We start from the raw sequence: 19,436 nt of genomic DNA, 5'->3' as shown, positions 1-19,436 counted from the left end.
CAAGGAAATATATTAAATTAATCCCTTTGTGTTGGACCGGATGCGTCTTTTCCCACCAGTGTTTTCTACCCAGAACCCTGATCTTTTCATTCACAATATAATTGCTTGCACCTTAAACTACTTAGTGAAAACAGAAAATATGATATGTAGGGGTTTCTTCCTATTTAAAAGGCCCTTTAAAGTCAAGTGTTGTGTACTTTCTTTTTCTCTGTGCCCTAAGTCTAGGAACATACTGTTCCTGTCTGATGGCAAATAATGAAACAGTATTTTACCTGTCAGGAGCATAATTTATGGCCAATCCAGCTCATCTTTTTGAGTTGATTGAAATAAGGAAGAATTGATTGAATTAGATTGGATAATACTATTTCAGCAACTTTCTAAAATCATATACTGCAAGATGGATACAATAAATTTAACTCTTCTTTTGTGTCACTTTTAGAGTTCACTGAAAACACAGAAGCCTTGAAAACTAAAATGTCTGAACTTCGACTGTACTGTAACCTCCTTGTTCAGCAAGTGCATAAAACAAAGGAAGCCAGCATGTCTGGTGTATCAGAACCAGAGGTACAGCTCTATTTTTGGTGTAGACCATGTCTGTAAAGTCTTGAGCATTGTCAACTCTTCTGGTTAGCCAATGTAGTATTCACTCACAGTTACTTAATATTGCACCCTCTTTCTGCAGAGAACCTGTGGAAAATAATGTACCCACACAACAGTTCTTGTTTAAATGAAGTAATACTGTATTGTTGCAAATAACTTTCCCTGTGTTGGGGTAGCAAGCAGTGAGGTAAGATGTGATATCTGTGATCTAGATAATAACATCTCTGTAGGTGATCATGTATATATAGTGGATCAAAAAAGCAAAAGATTTTTTATAAAAGGTAACTTGCAAGAAGTGCGTGTTCGTCTGCCCCTGGGTCATTAATATTCTGTTCAGCAAAACATTTCTGTTCTCAACAAAAATCCTTGAAAGGTCAAGAGACAATGCAGACCACAAAAAAAGCAAAATAGCTAGAAAGAACTGCTTGGTTAGCCTCACTTAAGGTAAAGTTTCAAACCTTGCAAATCTTCCTGACCAAAGAAGCCTCATTTAAGAGAGGTCTCCTAAAGACAGTGATCTGCCCCTTGCTTTGACAAACCTGTGAAGAGGGATGCATGCCGCTTGCTAGAGAAGCTGGTGTGGAGTTTGAGGATGCCTCCTGCTGGAGAGGTGGGTCCTCAGGTGCAGTACAGGCAGGCAAAACACCTGAAGGTTAATCACTTGTATGTCCAAACCATCTCCGTAAAGATACCTGATAAACTGTTTATGGTGGATTAACAGACAGTGCGGTGGCATGATGTAGTGTATAAATTACTAAAAGGTGATGTTAAAACTTGCAGCTCACGGGTTTTGACAACAGACAAGTAATCTGATGTTTATCCAGCTCATAGTTCACGCTTCTGGCGGAAACCTTGCTGTCCCTGATCTTACCGCTATTTAACTGGAAAGATTTATTGCTAAAAGCATTTCAGCATCAATAACTGCACTTTGCCACAATACTCTTCATCTCTGCAATGTGATGCTTCATTCTACCTCTTTTTCAATTGCAGTAATTTTTTGTTCATGAGATTTTTGAAATTATTATCCACAGATCATTTTGTATCTATTTAATTTGTTTACTTTTCATTTCTCCTGTCAGTCATGTCTTCTGGAATGCCATTGTTGAATAAATCAAGGCTTAGTATTTAATACGCTTTTAACACCAGAGATAAGTAACTAAGAGGCATTGCTTTTAAAACGCAAGCATACTGTGCTTGTTCTAGTGAGAGGCTGACAAGAGTGGTAATGCTGTGAGGGGGCATGGTCCCAGTAATACATGATGCCAGTTCTCTGAGCAGCTGACACATTTGTTTTAATTAACGTTAAACAGAAATCATGACTGTAGCACCTGTGGGCTTTGTAGACATTAGTTGCTCCAAGTTGATCTTCTGTGATAAGTGCATGTCTTCCAATTGGTTTCTTTCCACAGACCGGGATTGATATGGGAGCTCTGTTAAAATCGACCTGCGACACCTTCCTGAAGACTCTTGAAGAATGTATGCAGATTGCAAATACTGCCTTCACTTCTGAGTTATTGCATCAGACCCCACCTGGATCCCCACATTTAGCAGTTCTCAGAACGAACAAGGTAATGGCCAGTATCCCTTTCTCTCAGTCTTGGCATGGATGGTGGCTTTTCTTGTGGCTTGCAAGTGAGGTAGGGCCGTTTTTTAATAAGCAATGACCAAGCTCTTGGCTTTTAATGATAGGTAAAATTAAGCATTAACTTTCAGGGCCTGATCCAGCTGCAGACAGTGGTGTTTCAAAAAACACCTGACTGTATTACGAATTGTTCCATTATGGGAGCTCACAGCAATTATTACTCTTCTAAGCTACTGCTGCATTGGACCTGTGGTAAAACGCCAATAGGAGCTGATGAGCTTATGTCTTTAATGACAAGGGCACTTTCTTCAGTCCTGGATCCACACTTACATACGCAAAACTGGAGCAGCTCTGGGAAACAGCAGATTAAGGTGTGTGTAGGAAGGTAGATATGTCACTGCATCTGGGAAGTGAGGTTACTTCACCATACCTGGTTCCTGGCCTCACATTTCTTCTGGTTTTTCATAATTTTTTTCTTAAGTGAAGAAAACATCATTGCAAAGAAAACTCACTGCTTTGTTTCCTTTCCACATGCTGTATGCTGTCTCGCTTGGCACTTGCTAGCTAGCTTCTAAAAGAAGCTGGTTTTCCAGCTGGTTTTCTTGCTTTTTTTTTTTTTTCCTTTTTTCTTTTCAATAATTTAATGATGTAATAATGTAGCCTTTTTTGCATTTGTCTGTATACTGCCTCCAGGTCAGAGAATTAGTGAGTGTATGCTTAGCTTTTTAGCTTTTTTTGCTGACTCCAGCTTGGGTTTAATAAAATGTGAAGTTTGAGAAGCATGATACAGTCTTCTTGCTTTAAAGAATATTCCCCCTCCCCACTTATCTTACAGATAAAGCACTCTGTCTTGTCCAGTCACACCACAATGGAAAGGTATAATAAAAGTCTTTACTGTCAATTTGTTTCTAATCTGGTTTTGATAGTGTTTGTTCTTTCCATATTTTTACTCTAATATTACTAGTACTGGATGCAGGCAGAATTGTATTGCTCTGAGCTGTGTACTTGGAAGCAGGCACAACAAAAGGGAGCTGGCTCACCCCATTTCATGTCTCTTTATTATCAGCCCTTTTCCTTTTATTTTTCTCAGCCATCCACTTGATGACTTACTGGTCAGTCACCAGCCAGCTCTCTCCCACTTCAGTGCTCTTTTCTGCTTGTTATGTTCTACTCCATAAACTCACAAAATTGTTGATGAAGAGCAGGCTATGATTTGTGGAGTGGATGGCAAGGCTATATATTTTAAAGTACTAATGAGGGGATATTCTTTTAGCTACAATACCTGTCTGTGATTTTCTTTTTTGTAATTAATTGTACTTTTTTTATTATGTCTGTTTTTAATAAAGGTCATTGTAAATATATTCAAACTCTGTAAACTGAGGTTGAATTGTTAATCCTACTTACTGCAAAGAGCTGCCTGGTTCCTTTTATTATTTTAGACAAGTTCTTTTGCTCAGAGCAACCTGTGACAGCCTATAATTTCTGTCAACTATTTTTTCTGTTATTGTTATGTGTGTGTTTTCACGGGAAGAAGCTTACCAAGCAATGTTTTATACGCTAAGCATTATTCTTTCCCTTTCTTCAGGCAGATGGAATTGAACCCTTGTGAAAATGGCTCTGTAAAAGCAGAAATTAACCATCAGGAGCAAACTCTTATTAAAAGTCTGGAATGTTTAAACCTGGAAACAGATGAAGGGAGCAGTGATGTTTCTGTTGAAGATCACATAGCAGAGGATTTGGCAGGTAAATATATGCACCATCTTTTATCCAGAACTGCTACTCTTTAAGTGTGAATGGAGGGAGGTGTAGGCTGCCTGTGAAAGTGCTGATACCTTGCTTCCCAGGAGGGGGAATGTTGGTGTATTTTAGCCTGATATCTGCCCATTGTCAAGTCTTCCCAGCATAGCTCCTGCCCTTGTTGATAACTAACTTGGGACTAAATGGGGAAGGAAATTAAAAATTCTTTTTTGGACAAGTGGAGACTCCTCTAGCTGCTGATTGACGTGCAAAACGATACAGCCTGGCAGAGCTTGGGCTTTTCTTGCACTGTGGACAGACATGTTATTCCCAGAGGCCCTCCGCTGGGAATGCCAGCACCTTTGCTAATATGTAGGGCTGCAGTGTCAGAAGGGGGTCGTTGAAGCTTTGTGTGCCTGTCTGGGAGGGATTGACCTTGTAGTCGCTCTTGATTGCTCTGACAAATCTTTATGGAAGATTAACCCTTTTTCTGCAACTAAGAGTATGCTAGAAAGCACCTCATTTTTTCCATTACCTTAGCAATAGCATGAAACTTAGATTTGTGCGTGACTTCAGTAAAACACTGTTGAACTAATTCAGTGTAAAATTCTGTCCAACATAGCTATATTGTTACGGGCTACTGAACTTAATTTTGTTAAATCTATACAAGTAAAGTGATTTCTGCTCATCCTGTTGAATGGACTGTATCATCCTTGAACAGTAGCTTTCTCTGCCTGGCCCTTACTCCAAAACACATATGCAGTCAATGAATCAGCTGAAGTTTTTAAGCCCAAGTTAATCAATATGGTGATTTTGCTTTTACTTGGGTTCTCTTTGGAGTTTTTCCCATTTCTGTGGCTGGTGTTGTGTAGTGTGCTAAGTCCCTGCAGAATAACATGCCTATGTCACCATTTAGCGTAATACCTCAAGAATACAGTGCTAAAGCAAGGAGATCAAACTAATTCAAGTCAGGTCGTTGGTATCATTTAGCTACTGAGGTTGTTCCTGTGCAAAAAAGACAAAAGCCTACCCCCTCTTGGGTACATACATTTGAGTTGCAGAGTTTTGCTGGCAGTATGGGTTGGAGTAGGATGTGCAGTGCCATCCGTATGGGGTAGGCTGACCCAACCAGCCCGGGGCTCTGTCTTGCTGTATTTGGGTGCTGCTCTGTCTCAGACACTCTTCCCTCCCTCTCCCCTTTATTAAGAACAGTCAATCTTTAAAAACACTCAAGCACTGAAGTCCCATAAGAAATTTCTGTTTGTCATTTAGGGCTTTGCGTTTGAAGTTTCAGAGGACCCCGTGCTTTATGCATAGCACTCCTGTGGAGTCACTGCACACTCGGGCTGTTTCTCTACTCACCAGCCTGTGTGTCTTGGTGAAGGACAGATCAGTGACATCCCTCAAACTTGTTCCTTAGCAGAGTTCCTCTGCTTAATGAGGCATGGTCAGTGATGGCTGAGGCCATTTTTTTCTGCCCTGAGAATGGCTGAAGTCTCATGGCTGTTACTGGGCACGAGTGGTTCTTTTTTTGCCCAGGACCAGGCTGCAAACGTGCTTTCAGACTTCACTTAGAGGAAGACTATTCCTTGCAGCTTGATCGCTTCAGCCAGAGGCTCAGTTCCGCTTCAGGTCTGTAATCCTCACTGACACTTGAAAGTATTCCTTTCCAGGAGAGACAGGTTCCCTGGAGAATCTTGGGTGCTAGTTTGACAGTCTGGCAGCAAGATGTGCTGTAGCCATGGCTCGTACACTGCAGGTGCTGTGAATATATCAATTTTGCTTCTTGACTTGCTGTCTGCAGTTCTCCATGATGTCAGAAGGGATGTATAAGACTTTGTCTTCCTTTGGAGGTCCTCATGTAGTGCTCTGTTTATTTGAAACAGATGTACTTGACCCCAAAGAAGAAATAAAATAGACCACAGTGGGGAAGAGGCACCTGAATCTTTTTCTGGGAAACTTTAAAGATACTCATACAAATTGGGGACAACATAGCAGCCTTTGATATCATAGCAGTATCCATCTAAGCAGCCAGTTTACTTATTTATCAGAAGGAGCAAACAAGTCACTTATTGTTTTGCTTTTTAAAATGCACTGTGCCACTATAATAGCACTGGAGAAGTTACAGCCATGTGAGAAGTAATCTTTCTTTCAAGGAGATGAGTTTTTTCCCTGCAGCATCCAATCACTTCTTCAACTCTCTTCTCTCATAAGGCTGTCCTTGCTGAGGATGTGTGGGCTCACCTGCATTGGAGCCCGGTGCTTGGTCTGTCTGATTAAAAGAAATGGGGAGAGGACTGATTGCACTGTGGTGAGAGTCATGGTGCTGGCAGGGAAAGCTTTTAAATTTGCATGATCCAGATATCCAAGTGCCTTCCTTCAAATAGAAGGCATCTTGATGAACAGGAATAACAACACGGGTATGTGGCTGTTTTCTTTTTCTATTTTTATTTTTCTTCTGTTTTCTATAAATGTAAGGCAATAAAGAAGATGGAAGGAACAAGCTGCAAGCTGTAGAAAGCTGTGGTGCCTACAAGTTGCTGCAGTCAGAAACAAATTCTTTAAGTGGATTGACTCTGTGTGAGGAAGACAGAAATGAAAATGATTCTCCTACCTTCTTCAGTGTCATGAGCAATAGGTAGTACAGATTTCAATTAAAAGGATTATTGAAACTTTGTTAAGCCTTTAATTGACACATTTTTAAGACTCTTCTGTCTGTAAAGCTGTATTTGCTGAGATTACTGCATACAGCACAGTAATTGAAGAAGATATCCTTTGTAGAAGTAGCTCTACAAAGTGGAGTGGGAGGTTTTGTCCTTGTTTGTAATTACAGGCCTTGCCTGAACACCATAAATGTGTATTTTCTGCAGTCATTTATTATAACCTAGTGAAACAAAAGCCATGTTGGTGGTTCCAGTTTTACCTCTATGCAAATGAAGTGGGCATGAAATGTAATTTTGCCTTTAAAAGTTGTACAAAAAGGAGTTGTTAAGGTAACTATTTTCTGCTCGTCCTGGACAACAGGTTCAGTGATATTGAACTTCGGGAGGAGGAGGGCATACCAACAGAAGAGTTCCTGGAGTCATGTTATGCAATTGTGCCAGTTCTGGGTAAGCAGCTGCTGCTTCTGACTCCTTTTGACCGCTGCCAGCCGCGAGAAAAGGCGGAGCAGTTGGTTTGGAGAATTTGTTTCTTTGCTAAAGGGATACAGTAGAAACAGTTCCTATCAGCAGAATCAATTTGACTGGTACCAAAAGATGTTTCTTACTCCTTCACTTTATAGAAGATCCACTCTAGATGGGACCCATGTATAAGCTGTCTGGAAATCTATGGGTCTATGGGTCTATCTGGAACAGCAGTTTCTTACCCTCAAAAGAGCAGCTTGGATGCCTTACACGTCCAGTACAGCTGACAGCACACCATCAGCTGTACAATCTATTTGATTTTTCCAAAGACTTCTATCTCCAGCTAGTGCAGCCCCTCACCTGCTTGGCCCCAGCATCTAACAGTGGATGTGAGGTCCCTGTGAGCGTGCACCCTTTTGAAGACTACCAAATTGTATGTCGGTGTATTTTAACGCTTGTACCAGCTGGGGTGGATTGGTTCTAAACCAAAGAAAGACTTTGGTTTACATCATTCATTTAGTATTTTCCTGCCATTTAGAGGGGTTACTAAGAGAGTTAAGGAATTGTTACTAAGACATGAGGACTGGAAAAAAGACACAATTTTAAATGTGGCCACCATTTCTTTTTTTTTTTTTTCTTAGACAAACTGGGACCAACTGTCTTTGCTCCTGTTAAAATGGATTTTGTAGGTAACATCAAGGTAACAGCTTATTTCTAGCACTGTTTTGTTGTGTTTTTTTTTAAATGAAATATCTATTTTAGGCCCTAAAGCTCAAAAATCTTTGTTGTAGGAGTCAATACTGTAAGGCTATTTAATATTTGATAATGTTACCATCTATCAGATCAGAATGCTAAAATGCCCCTAATTCTGTTCTTACAGTACATGCTGTGTTTAATAAATCCAGTTGTTGTGCACAAACTTATAAAATACTTGATTGACTGCCAAGTAGAACATCTGTTACACCTAATGAATACGAGTTTGATTCTGAGCTGTATAGGTACTAAGTCGTGATGTGATGGTAGCAATATTGATTTTTAGACTGTAAAACAAACGGGGGGGGAGGGGAACCCCTTTCCTCAACCAAGTAGGAAGAAGTTAGTATGTTAAAAAGCAGCTTCTCAGCATGTCAGGGCAAACCTTGCATCCTTGATTCTTGTTCTGGAAGTTCTTCCAGCTCCAAGCTTGAAAAGGTTTGAAGTGCTGCTTGTGAGACAAGATGTATTCAGAGCGAGACTTTTCATAGCTTTTCTTTCAAGGGGAGAAAAAAAAAAAGAAAAGGAAAGCAAAACATAACTTCTGAGTGTATGATAAGGAACATTCAGATTTGTTTGGTGCAAAGACAGACAAGTATTCACTTATCTTACTGAAGGTAGCCACTGAAAGACCGAAAATAGCAAGAGAGAAGAATACTATTTAAAAAACTAAAACCTTGAATATTTAGTGTCAAGTGATAGGCAGCTACTCCTTTAATGTAGAAGAAGCAGCAGCTGTTTATCTGCCCCTTATAAATTTTCTCTCTTGTTTGTTATACACAACTCCTCACAAAAACTTGGGAATAAATTCAAAAGCTTAAGCATGCCAATGACTCATAAGTGTAATTGAGAATTTGCAGCTTAGCAGTTGCCAGAAGGTAACCTTGCTTGTACTTGAAGCTTGGGGCAAATGGGACTTTACTTGGAGAGCAGGTTGAGTTAACTCCTTTCCACCAGTGTGGAGGATGCCATGCCTAAAGCATTTTGTCAGACAGAAATGGTAGGTTCCTTGTAAATCTTTGACTGAAATGATTTATTTTTGTTTGTTTGTGTTAGCCAGATGGATAGCCAGATGTGTCTGGGGTGGTGGCCTGGGAAGGTATGCCCAGCGTGGCAGGGCAGCCGTGCTGTGGGGAGTGTGTGCTGTAGTTGGGGATCTGTGGTATCCCTTTGCAGGGAAGAGTCCTGGTAAATAGGTGGTATTTATAGGAGAGATGACTATTTGGTCTTAAAAGCCTAAAGCTTTCCCTCTTGTTTTTACTCCAGAAAATAAACCAGAAATTTATAACCAACAAAGAAGAGTTTGACACCCTTCAGAAGATAGTGCTCCATGAAGTGAATGCAGGTGTAGCACAAGTTAGAAACTCTGCTACGGAGGCTCTCCTCTGGCTGAAAAGGTAATGACCTCATATCTACTTACACTATGAGCTACTAAGGTGCAATGAGGGGCTTTTCACCAGCACAAGCTTATCTACATGGAGCAAACTGGTTACTTTCCACAGGCTCCATTAATCCAAGCTGGCTAGGTTCAAGATTAATGTGTTGTCTGTGGTTGTATCACTGCAACTTTGCCAAAAGGCCTGAAAAAGCAATTGCAGGCAACCTTTTTTCCCTTAAAAGTGAAGTTACAGTGATCCTGCTGGGCCAGAACATCAGGCAGGTGATTTCAGGCTGCAGCAGAAATGTTTTAGCAAAGTGTTTTCCCTTGGGCTGGGAGAGAGGCTGGAGGAGGTGGCTGCATTTTTTTATTCAGATTGAAAATAGTGCCTTGATTCTGGGTTTTATTGCAACTTTGGAGGTTACGTTATAGCTTGGGTTACTTTGTTATAAACATGGTTTCTTTTCATTTTGTGGGTTCATCCTGACAGAGGTTTAAAGTTCTTGAAAGGATTTTTGACAGAAGTGAAGAATGGGGAAAAGAATATCCAAACAGCTCTGAGTAAGTGCCAGTTTTTTTATTCTTCGTGTGCTTCTGAATTTACATACGTGGCTATTTTCCTCCTCTTTTAGAGCCTGTGTTTTCTTTTCTTCAGTGACTAATGATGCAAGTAATCTCCAAGACATAACTTTTTTGAAAATTGCAGTTTTTGAAAATGACCATCTTCAGGCAGGTTACTAGGTAACTCGTCAATGTTGATTTAATAGCAGATAAAGGTTCCTTTAATTGGCATACTTTTGGCAGGGGAGACAGTCATATCTCAGGGAAAAAAGCGCTTTGTCTCATTCCATTTTTTTCCTACTGGTTTGCAGTGAGAGCACTCCCAAATTTATAGTTACTATTGTGGTGGGGTTTTTTTAGTTCCTTGTGAGATTGGCCATCACTTTTTGAAATCACCTCTTTGCCAGTATGGCTGTGAATTGCCTGTATCAGTTAGAAGGGAGTTTGTACCAGAAAAGAAGGAATTTTTTCCAAGTACACAATTTCTGACACCAAGTCAGGCTAGTGCCCACAGCAAGTATTAAACAAAATACAAAGCCTTCTTAGACTTGACTTGGTTATTCCTGAGTAAGACCTTTTTATATGCATGCAGTCTAATGTTATGATAATCCTTTAAAACAGCTTTAAAACAGCATTTTTTAAAGCTTTTGGGGGGTTTTTTTAGCTTCTTTTAAACAACTAAGCAGTCACCCTATAGGATTAGTAAAAAGAGCTACTACACCAAAGTATGTAAGCAGCTCTGTAAATACACTGCTACCGGATGTGGATGTTAAATGTCATGGAAAGTCAAGGCACTTATTTGACCTTCTGAGTCTGAAGGCTTCAGCACTGAATTACTACTTGAATTGCTCTGTGTCTGCAGCAGAGCCATGCTGCAGTTTTTTTCTTGCTTCTTCCTTCTCTTTCTCTCTCTGCAAAGCTCTTCTATATCTGTATCACCAGTGCAGCTTTGGTTTACTGCTGCAGTTTCTTATTTAGGAGTTTCTGTGCTATTTGAACCTCAAGTAAAGATGGGGTATATCTCCTCTTTCTACAACCTCAAATACCAACCTCAATAAAAAAATGGAATATCCAGCAGTTCTTATGATCTTCTGAGGAATAGAGCTTTGTACAGGGATTTGTCTTTACTTGGGATTTAAATCAAGGCAAACTTTTCAACTTCTACTGTCCCCTATATTTGCTGATAAGGCAGAGAATAGACTTGTCAGTCCTGTTTGCTACACAATACTCTTTTTTTTCTCCTTATTTCATTGCTCTTGTTACTGTATGCTTTTCTCACAGGTTCTCACTCTTACTGTAAAGATAGAAAAGCTGCGTTCCCTAGTCATTAGCCTGATAGATGAGGAGTACTTCATATGACAGCAAAACTTGTGGCTGTGTTTTTCTGACTTTTTACACTCTCCCAATAATAACTGTCTGCAGGCTTTTGAGCAAATACCCTAAACCAGCAAAATGTAGAGGTTCCCTTTCTTCAAGGTGAACAGCTCAGGGAAAGTATAATACAATGTCAGAAACTTAAAAATTCAACTGAAGGGCAAGGATATGAAATTACGACGGTGACAAACTAAGACTGGGAAAATATGTCTCAAAGATGTTTGGCTTAGTATATAGAAAGCTTTGTATATGAAAGTGGAGCTGGCTGGGAGCATAACAAGGGCCTTCATCAAAGGCCACACTTGGGGGACTCACAGGAGGGGTCCTGAGGATTATTTTAATAATGGCCTGGTGCTTTCTGTTCCAGTGATCCTTGACCCTCAGATGTAAATAGAGATGCCTGCGCTAACCGCCTCTATTGAGGCCAGCTAACCATCAGCTTGCAGGATTGTTTCACCCCATATATTATTTTCTCGGACTTGCACTGAACTGAGTCATGAAGCACAGCTAGTCAAATAAAAATTACATTTGCCTGCCTGCCTGTTAGAACACTTAATTGTCATGGATGAGTTGAAGAAATTTTGACAGCAGAGATGAGACCCCAGTGCAGAAATCCCAAATCTGTCATCTCCTTTCAGTCAGAACTTTTGTGCTCAGAAACAGCTATTATTTGCATCTAGTGGCAAGAATATATCCTTAAATAGTAATTTCTAAGCTCTAAGGTCTCTTTGTGATGCGAACTTAAAACTGCCATGCATCTATCTCTTGTTTTTATTTTTTTTTTCCTTTAAGACAATGCTTATGGAAAGACATTACGGCAGCACCATGGTTGGGTTGTCCGCGGGGTCTTTGCGGTAAGTATTTATCTTGGTTGCTGATAGAACTGGGGGTCTTGTTCATGTGATCATATGTTGTGTGTAATTAATAAATGGTGTTAAAATTCTAAGCATTAAAATGAATAGATTCCTTTGTCAGACCTTATTTTCAAGGCTGAGGATTATAGTTATAACTATGTCTAGTATTGGGCTTTCAGGGTGAAACCTGGTTTCTGGAGCTAAAACAGATGGATCACACTGGCGTGCACGTTTTTTTCATTATGTGTTTTTCAGCACAGTCTTGCAGGACTATTAAATGAAGAAGTGAGGGTTTGAGGTTGCTTTTTTGAGGATTGATCTGTCTTTGGATGTGAGCATTCGAGAAGGGTTAGTGCAGAATGAATGTGTCAGGGAATTGAAGTAGAATATATTGGCTAGAGGAAATGGTTTATTTTTTGTCCAGTCTGGCAGCTCCCCCTTGTGTCTGTCCCAGAAATTACCAGTGAAATTACAAAAGGAAAAAGGAGAGCCTCATCCAGGCAATCATGACAGAGATTTTGACTGGGAGAAACAGAAATGTTGGGGAGAGCTTTCTAAAGAGCGTTTTGAGGATGGGACTTCAGTGCTGAAGTATGTGACACTGGGTTGGGAGCTCCCCTAACAAACTACTTTATTGGGGGTTTGTATTTAAATAATGTCTAATTTATGTGATTTATTTCTACAAAATATGATATACAGACACCTCCTAAAAGTCAGGCCTCTCTGAAGATGTCTTAAACTGGGGATCTATACAGAGATAATTAAAATAAAATAAAATTAAAAAATTGTTAGCCTCCGTCCCAGTTCAAAATCTTAACATATGCGCATAGACATAAATATATTAAAGCTATGCAATTTAAGTGCAAAGAGGGATGTCTTAGAAGTTTTTTGTGGCTTTAGTTGGGTTTCTTTCCTGTTCTGTTTTGCAAATCTAAAAGCTTTGCTTCCTCTCTCAGTTAGCTTTAAGGGCAGCTCCAACATATGAAGACTTTGTGGCAGCTCTGTCTGTAGAGGAGTGTGATCCTCAGGAAGAAACATTTTACAAAGGAATGCAGAGGGACCTCAACATTTACTTACCAGCCATGGAAAAGCAGCTAAATATTTTGGACACTCTCTATGAAGTACATGGTTTGGAGTCAGATGAGGTGGTATGACTACAGCAAGAACTGCATCTTAAAACTTCAGGGACTGTGTCTGTTAGCAAAGATATTTTTTCTTCTTCTGTTCTTGAACATCGTTTCTGTTCATTGTATCTTTTCAGGCGGGAAGGTTGTTGTGAGTGTTTTTGGGAAGGGTATGTATGATTTTCATTTTTTTGTTAGGCCTGTTTTGTGTTTAAATGCAGAGGTACTGTTTCTCTTTGAGTCCTAACTATGTCCATGATGAATGTTTTTGACTGTTTCTCTCCTGCCTGTGGACTCCCTCTTCTCTTCACCTCATAAAAGTAACAGAGCAGAATTTGGCCTTTGTTCCCGTACCTTAGGAGAGAGCTGTGCGTGCAGCGGAGTGTCGGGATGTCAAGATGGAGCCCAGGCAGGCGCTGATGGCTCTCCCATGCCTTGTGCCCTCCCTACGACAGTGTAGGAGGGCAGAGGTAGTGAGAGTTACTGCTGCCTTGGTAGCAGAAGAGAAGGGCAGTTAAATCCCAGTGAATAAAATACATAGTGAGTTTGTCCCTTAATTTGGGTTGAAGCTTTTTAATGCAGCACCTCCCCGAATATGACAGAGATCTTCACCACAAGCATATGCGGCTGGTAGTCTGAGCTTCCCCAGGAACCAGCCTTTGAAACTGGGTCTCCCGTTCCCTGAGCAGCTCCCAGTATGTGCCATGTTCTTCCTGTCACCTCCTGCCAGTGGGCTGCAAGAAATTTGCTGGCACAGCTAATCGCAACAGTGCTTTACAGAAGCAACTGAAGATCATGTCCATCATCCTGGTTTATTAAGCTTTTGGTGGGTTCTTCTCTTTAAATCAAATCCACACAAAAACATAATATTTGCTTTTAAATTGAATACAGCTAAAAGTTTAAAAAGTAGATTTTATTAAAATCCTTCCTAGGCTGCCATTATGGGCAGGGATTTCATGGAAGTGGACATGAAATGAGGAAAGTGTAGAGGAAGCTAGTGTCATGGAGCCATTACACATTGGGACAATTACAAACCTGAAAATCTGAAATTATGTAGAAGTGACTGGAAATTAAGAAAGTAAGGTTTGCTTCTTTCCCCTTTTTGCTGATACAGATAAAACCACACCCCTTAACGCTGCTGCCATTAAAAATAATAAAGAAGTCCTTTTAGCTAGTGGTGGTGAAGGACAAAATTCCTAGTTGTGTTGAAGAGTAGAAGGCTGTCTGTGAATTACCAACTGCCCATCCAAGGCACAAGAGGGTCTCTCGGTGGTGACACTGGGCTTTGGATGGCTTTGTGCAATGAGTTGAGTTTAACTCGTGTGCAGGAGGAGAGAAGGCTGTTCTAATGAGGTACTTAGCATTAGTAAATCTTCATAAATATAGGAGAAGCCAGTGTCACCATGCTCGCAGGAGAAGTGCTGGCTTTTGCTAGGCTAAAAACCATGTTGTTAGTAAAATGAATGTACTGCAGGCCTGCTGCCCTGCATCACTCTGTGACGGGAGCCTCTCTGCACATCGAATACTTGATCCTTTCTAAAGAGGCTAGCATTGTGAGCTTTAAGAAAAGCATATGATGCTTGAAGGAAAAAAAGACCAAACATCACACTTGGTGTATAAAGCAAGCCATTCTAATTAGGCGTTTAAACAGTGTGACTTCCTTGTTCTTGTCATCTTCTCTGAGTTGTGCCTATCTGTAGTACTTACATACACCAAGAGGAATCAGAAGGATGCAAAGGTTTTAGGTTTTTTGATTTTCTTAATTTAAGTAGTATATATTTATGTTTGAGTACAAAGTCAAAACTTTTGACCAAAGCTCCATTTGATTATTTCACTACTCACAGTGCTAAAAATGAAGCAGAGAGCCTTTGAATTCAGCTGTCTGCTTCTTCTAAGCCTGAACCACACCTGTAGTAGAACAACCAAGTCTCCACCCTGTGTGGTTTTGTCAGGGTTTTCAGCTGTTATGTGGGAAGCTTTGCTGTAATAGTTCTTAGCTGAATGCTCTGGGAAGGTAATGGAGACCACATTTCCACAAAATATCAGCTGGGGTATGGGGAGAGGAGGAAGAGATCCCTCTTCTTTAGAAATTAACTGTCAGATCGTGACGAAAATTGACTTCCCTTTTTTGCTCTAAGCTTTTCCAGTAGCAGGAAAGTGTATTCAGCACTTAGTCTTGGAGGTATTTTGGCGTTTTCTGTTTGGTTTTGTTTTTTTTTTTCAGCAGGAGAACCACTGCTTTGTTAGTAGTGTACTAGACCCAGTGTTTGATGGAAAAAGTCAAGAGGCTTTATTTCGTAGGCAGAGAACATAACAGCTCCATTGGGCCATTAACTTGAGCAATTACTAACTTCTTTCTTCTAACAAATAGAGAGTAGTCCACATTGTATATCCTCTAGTCAGTGTGGCATCCTGCCTCAGAGCAGGCTTTCTCATCTTGCTCTTCTGTGTAAAGTTGGTCTTTCTGAACTCTGGAATTGATGCTTGAGAATGTTCTTAGGAGACCCCTGTGTGCTTGTTGTTAAACAGGGGACTTGCAGGGAAGGAACTGAGCAAGATCTCTTTGCCTTCAAAACTTGTACTTCACCATGCACTGCTCTTCCAGGGCATGGAGCACTTCTAAGACTTACGAATGGTCTCCTTCCAGTCAAGCCACCACTGAGAAAGAAACCCATGCAGCATGTTGCAGAGCTGAACTCCAGGTTATACTCCAAGGATGCAATAGACCAGATGACCAAGTGGAAGCAAACAGACTGCTAGACAATTCACTTCTTTCTTTTCTTGTGATGTCAGTTTGGCAAGCAGAGAGGATTGCTTTTGACTTTAATAATTGTAGAGAACAAACAACTAACTGGCCTTCAAATTTAGAAGTGGAGAGAAGGTCAGTGTTTTCTGTTTGATTTGTTTGGTTCGTTGATGGGTTAGGGTTGTTTTGGTTTGTTTAACGGCTGACATTTATGAACAACTGACCTACATAGTGATAGAGGTCCACATGACTCTCAGATAACGGCACCCTTGCTCTGTATACTTTACATGAACTGCTTTGGTTTCTTATACTGCACTAGTCTAAAGTTTTGCATCCCTTTCCTTTAGAAATGCTTTCGGCTGTTTCCTTCAATGTCTAACAGTTGCATATTCTCAGGGATTTTACTTAGCCATGGCAAAATAAGAGTAATCACAGCCTTACCCTAGGGGAGTAAGGCTGCTTTTTGTGAAATTAGTATAGCTGAGTGTAGAACTCTGATACAACATATGACACCGACAGTGGCTATCCAGTGCGTGTCCTTGCTGAGACATGGTAAATCCCAAAGCAATCTCATAGAAGTGCTATCTAGTACTGAATAATGGCTGTCAGCATATTTGAATAGAGATCATACACACATCTTTGTAATATAGTGCCGTTGACATTAGAGCAGAGCTCTCAATTTCAGTCGAGTTCCGCATAGCGATGGGAGGCTTTTATTTATTTTATTTATTTTGTTGTTATTTTTTTAAAGCAAACTATGTTCTGGAGCCCCCTCTGCTATTTTAAGACATCTTACTCCATTGCATATTGAAGTTCTGTGACATTACAATTGTAGAAGATGAACTGGATACTCAAGTGCTTTAGTGTAAACTTACGGAGTCATTAAAACATCCCATTTTGACGCATTTGTAATATGGGTCTCCCTTTAACAGATGCACTTAAAGTTAAGGGTCATATACCTTCACTTACAAGCTTTTTGTAAAGCATCATCAGGATTTAGGTTACAGCTCTTTGCTTTGAAAAATGTTTCGTAGTTTGAAAAGTGTCACTTGGTTGGCTGGATGCATAAAAAGTGTGCCCAAAATGTGCTCCCGTTGTTTGCAGCGTGCTTTGGCAAAGGGGTGTGGACCATTACAGAAAACAGTGTTACCTGTGTCCGTATGCTGGACCTTCTAACCCTTTCTTTTCATTATCGCTTCAGCTTTTTTTCTGAAAAACTTTGAAAGGCAGTTTAAGATTCCCTAGACGCCAGAAAAGATGATTAGCACTGTTCCTACCTGGCTATCTTTCCCTCTTCCCCCACCTCTTCCTTTCCTTGCGTTGTCATCTGCTTTGCTACCAGAGCTGTTGCTGTCAAGTCAAAGCATCTCTCTAGAAGAACGCAAAGCAGGAAGTTTTGTAAGTGATACCAATGTAAACTTGGAAAATCAGATCTGAATTCCTTGGCAGGCAACCATACAGTCAGATAGAGAACGGGCTGCTTTTGTTTGAAGTTTCTCCCTGGCTTGACATTATTTTGCCAGGAAAACCACACCGCCTTGAACTTTTAATTTCACCGGTGAAATTTAACTTGGGGTGCTTCAGACTTGGCAGTTCTACCTCTTACAAGTGAAAGCACAGGGATTTTTTTATATTTTTTTAATTGATGTATTTCTCTTCTTTTGCCTGCATAGTACAGATAACAAAACAAAAAGTGAAGGGGGGTGGGAATAACTGAATTCATGCCTCTCTGCTACCTTCTGTAGCCCCTTGGTGAACAAACCCTGCAAACTACTGCATGCTCCAAGCAGCACAGAATTTCCCTCAGGCAGAAGGAGTATCATAGCGCACTTACTGGCTCTGAGCAAGCCCAGGCAGTAGCTGATCCTGCTCACAGTTCACACAAGGATTTAAGCACTTGCTTTGAAGTTAGAACAGAGCTGTATATATATGTTTCACTTAAACACATATGCTCCCTTCCACTGGCATGCAGTTCTTAAAAATGTGGTCTTTGACTATCATTTTTAATGTCCCTTTCTTGGTATAGGATTTTTTCCCCACGGGTACTCCAGATGTGCTAGAGGTGGATTGGGTTTTTTTTAATATAGGAAACTTCCTTGTTTTCATATCTTGATCTCTGCTTAACACTAAGTTTGTTAACTTTATTTTTCATCGCAGCATGCAAGGGGTCCAAAACTTATTAATTCCTTTATTTAAAGTCATCTTGGAAGTTTGAGATTAGTGTCTACTTGAAACTAAACAAGTAAATTGCATTCCAGAATATGGTGACTAAACTGAAACCCAAAGCAGCTTGCTTTTGTGTTTTTTCCTTTCCTATTTTCTTTTTTTCAAGCCAATTTTGGGCATACATTTTATCACTGTCAAGCTGAGCTTCCTGCAAGCCTTACTTATACATGCTAAAATATATTACTTACATACTGAAATACATGTAAAATGAAGAGAAGGTATATTGCCTCACGCTTTAAATTTACTTAAGTCTAAGGGCTTTTTCCTGCCCCCAAAATCACCTCTTCCAGTGTAAGGATTGCACAAATTGTTGTGACATAAGCAGTTCAGTTTCAAAATACTTTGGAGTTTCCAGTCTGCATCATCTCAAATCATAGATGCAAACCGTAGAGCATCTAGCTCTCTTCTTTTGGAGCATTGTTTAGACTTTTGTCAAACTTTTGTATTATTTCGTTATAATAAACTTATTTTAAATAAGCATGTTTTAAAATCTCACTTTCTCCTTGCATGGATTTTGTTTCTTTTATTACAATAGAGGGCCTAAAGTGCTCTTCAGGACTGCATCTATTCTAGGTACTGTGTGAACAGTCAAAACCAGTATGTTTCTGGTTCATAGAAACTACCTGTATGTATCTTTGTATGAAGAATGTTAACACACATGGAGCCTGTTTTGATTACGAGAATAAAAGCTGTGTCTGGCATATGGTTGTGGGTCCTTGGCTGGTCTAAATACGTGGAGGCTGTAGTTACAAAAGCCAGCCTGGCAGCATGAGAGCAATTCATATTTTAAAATTGCTTGTATTATATGTCCTTTTGCCTGGACTTGAATCTCTTCTGTAAGAGTTCTGAAGTTTCTGAAATCTGTATGGTCATCTTGAGATGCAGATAAAACTAGTGTTCCTTACTTAATGTGGCTGGAACATCTCCCTTTCTTTCTCTCTCTCTGTGTAAGCACAGCATGGACCTGAGCAAATCTATGGTACCCATTTGCCTCTCCATAGCAAGGGCAAGTCCCTCTGTTAGATCTCCACCTGGATGTTGGCATTTGTGAAGCAGCGGAGGCATTTTCTCAGCTGGGGAAGAGCAGATGAGACCGAGCCGTTGCCCATGCCCAACCAAGCCTGTATGCACATATCCCATTGCAGCAACAGCAGCACTGGCAAATCTGTTGCCGTTACTGGGTCCCAGATGAACTGCAGAAAGAGCCCCAGCTAAAGCTTTGATGGAGTTTGTGTTAGTAAAGGTCATGGGCTGAGTTAGTCATTGCTAAATTCCTGTCCCCACCCCTGTCCTTACAGGAATCTAGATCCGTGGTTCAAAATAAAAAATGGTGTGCTGAACGTGTAGGGTTTATAGGAACACACAGGTGCTGCTGT

General features: G+C 40.3%; 1 protein-coding gene across 3 annotated transcripts in view; it reads left to right on the top strand.

Annotated features, from left to right (window-relative positions):
* The window catches only part of PLEKHA8 (pleckstrin homology domain containing A8), a 32,693-nt gene extending 13,930 nt beyond the window's left edge, over window positions 1–18,763 (top strand). For all 3 annotated transcript variants that reach the window (XM_075745902.1, XM_075745900.1, XM_075745901.1), the window contains exons 4-14: window positions 440–564; window positions 2,010–2,168; window positions 3,018–3,058; window positions 3,768–3,925; window positions 6,398–6,557; window positions 6,944–7,029; window positions 7,686–7,744; window positions 9,064–9,194; window positions 9,666–9,736; window positions 11,903–11,964; window positions 12,921–18,763. In XM_075745902.1, the coding sequence (XP_075602017.1) occupies window positions 440–564; window positions 2,010–2,168; window positions 3,018–3,058; window positions 3,768–3,925; window positions 6,398–6,557; window positions 6,944–7,029; window positions 7,686–7,744; window positions 9,064–9,194; window positions 9,666–9,736; window positions 11,903–11,964; window positions 12,921–13,118 (1,250 nt within the window). In that variant the 3' untranslated portion in view covers window positions 13,119–18,763. The remainder of the gene's footprint in view (window positions 1–439; window positions 565–2,009; window positions 2,169–3,017; window positions 3,059–3,767; window positions 3,926–6,397; window positions 6,558–6,943; window positions 7,030–7,685; window positions 7,745–9,063; window positions 9,195–9,665; window positions 9,737–11,902; window positions 11,965–12,920) is intronic.
* The last annotated feature ends 673 nt before the right edge of the window (window positions 18,764–19,436 follow it).

Source organism: Balearica regulorum, chromosome 2 (genome assembly GCF_011004875.1).
Source record: "Balearica regulorum gibbericeps isolate bBalReg1 chromosome 2, bBalReg1.pri, whole genome shotgun sequence".
NCBI classification, from domain to species: Eukaryota; Metazoa; Chordata; class Aves; order Gruiformes; family Gruidae; genus Balearica; species Balearica regulorum.
The sequence above is the reverse complement of the archived record's forward strand: the minus strand, read 5'-3'. Positions and strand labels throughout refer to the sequence as shown.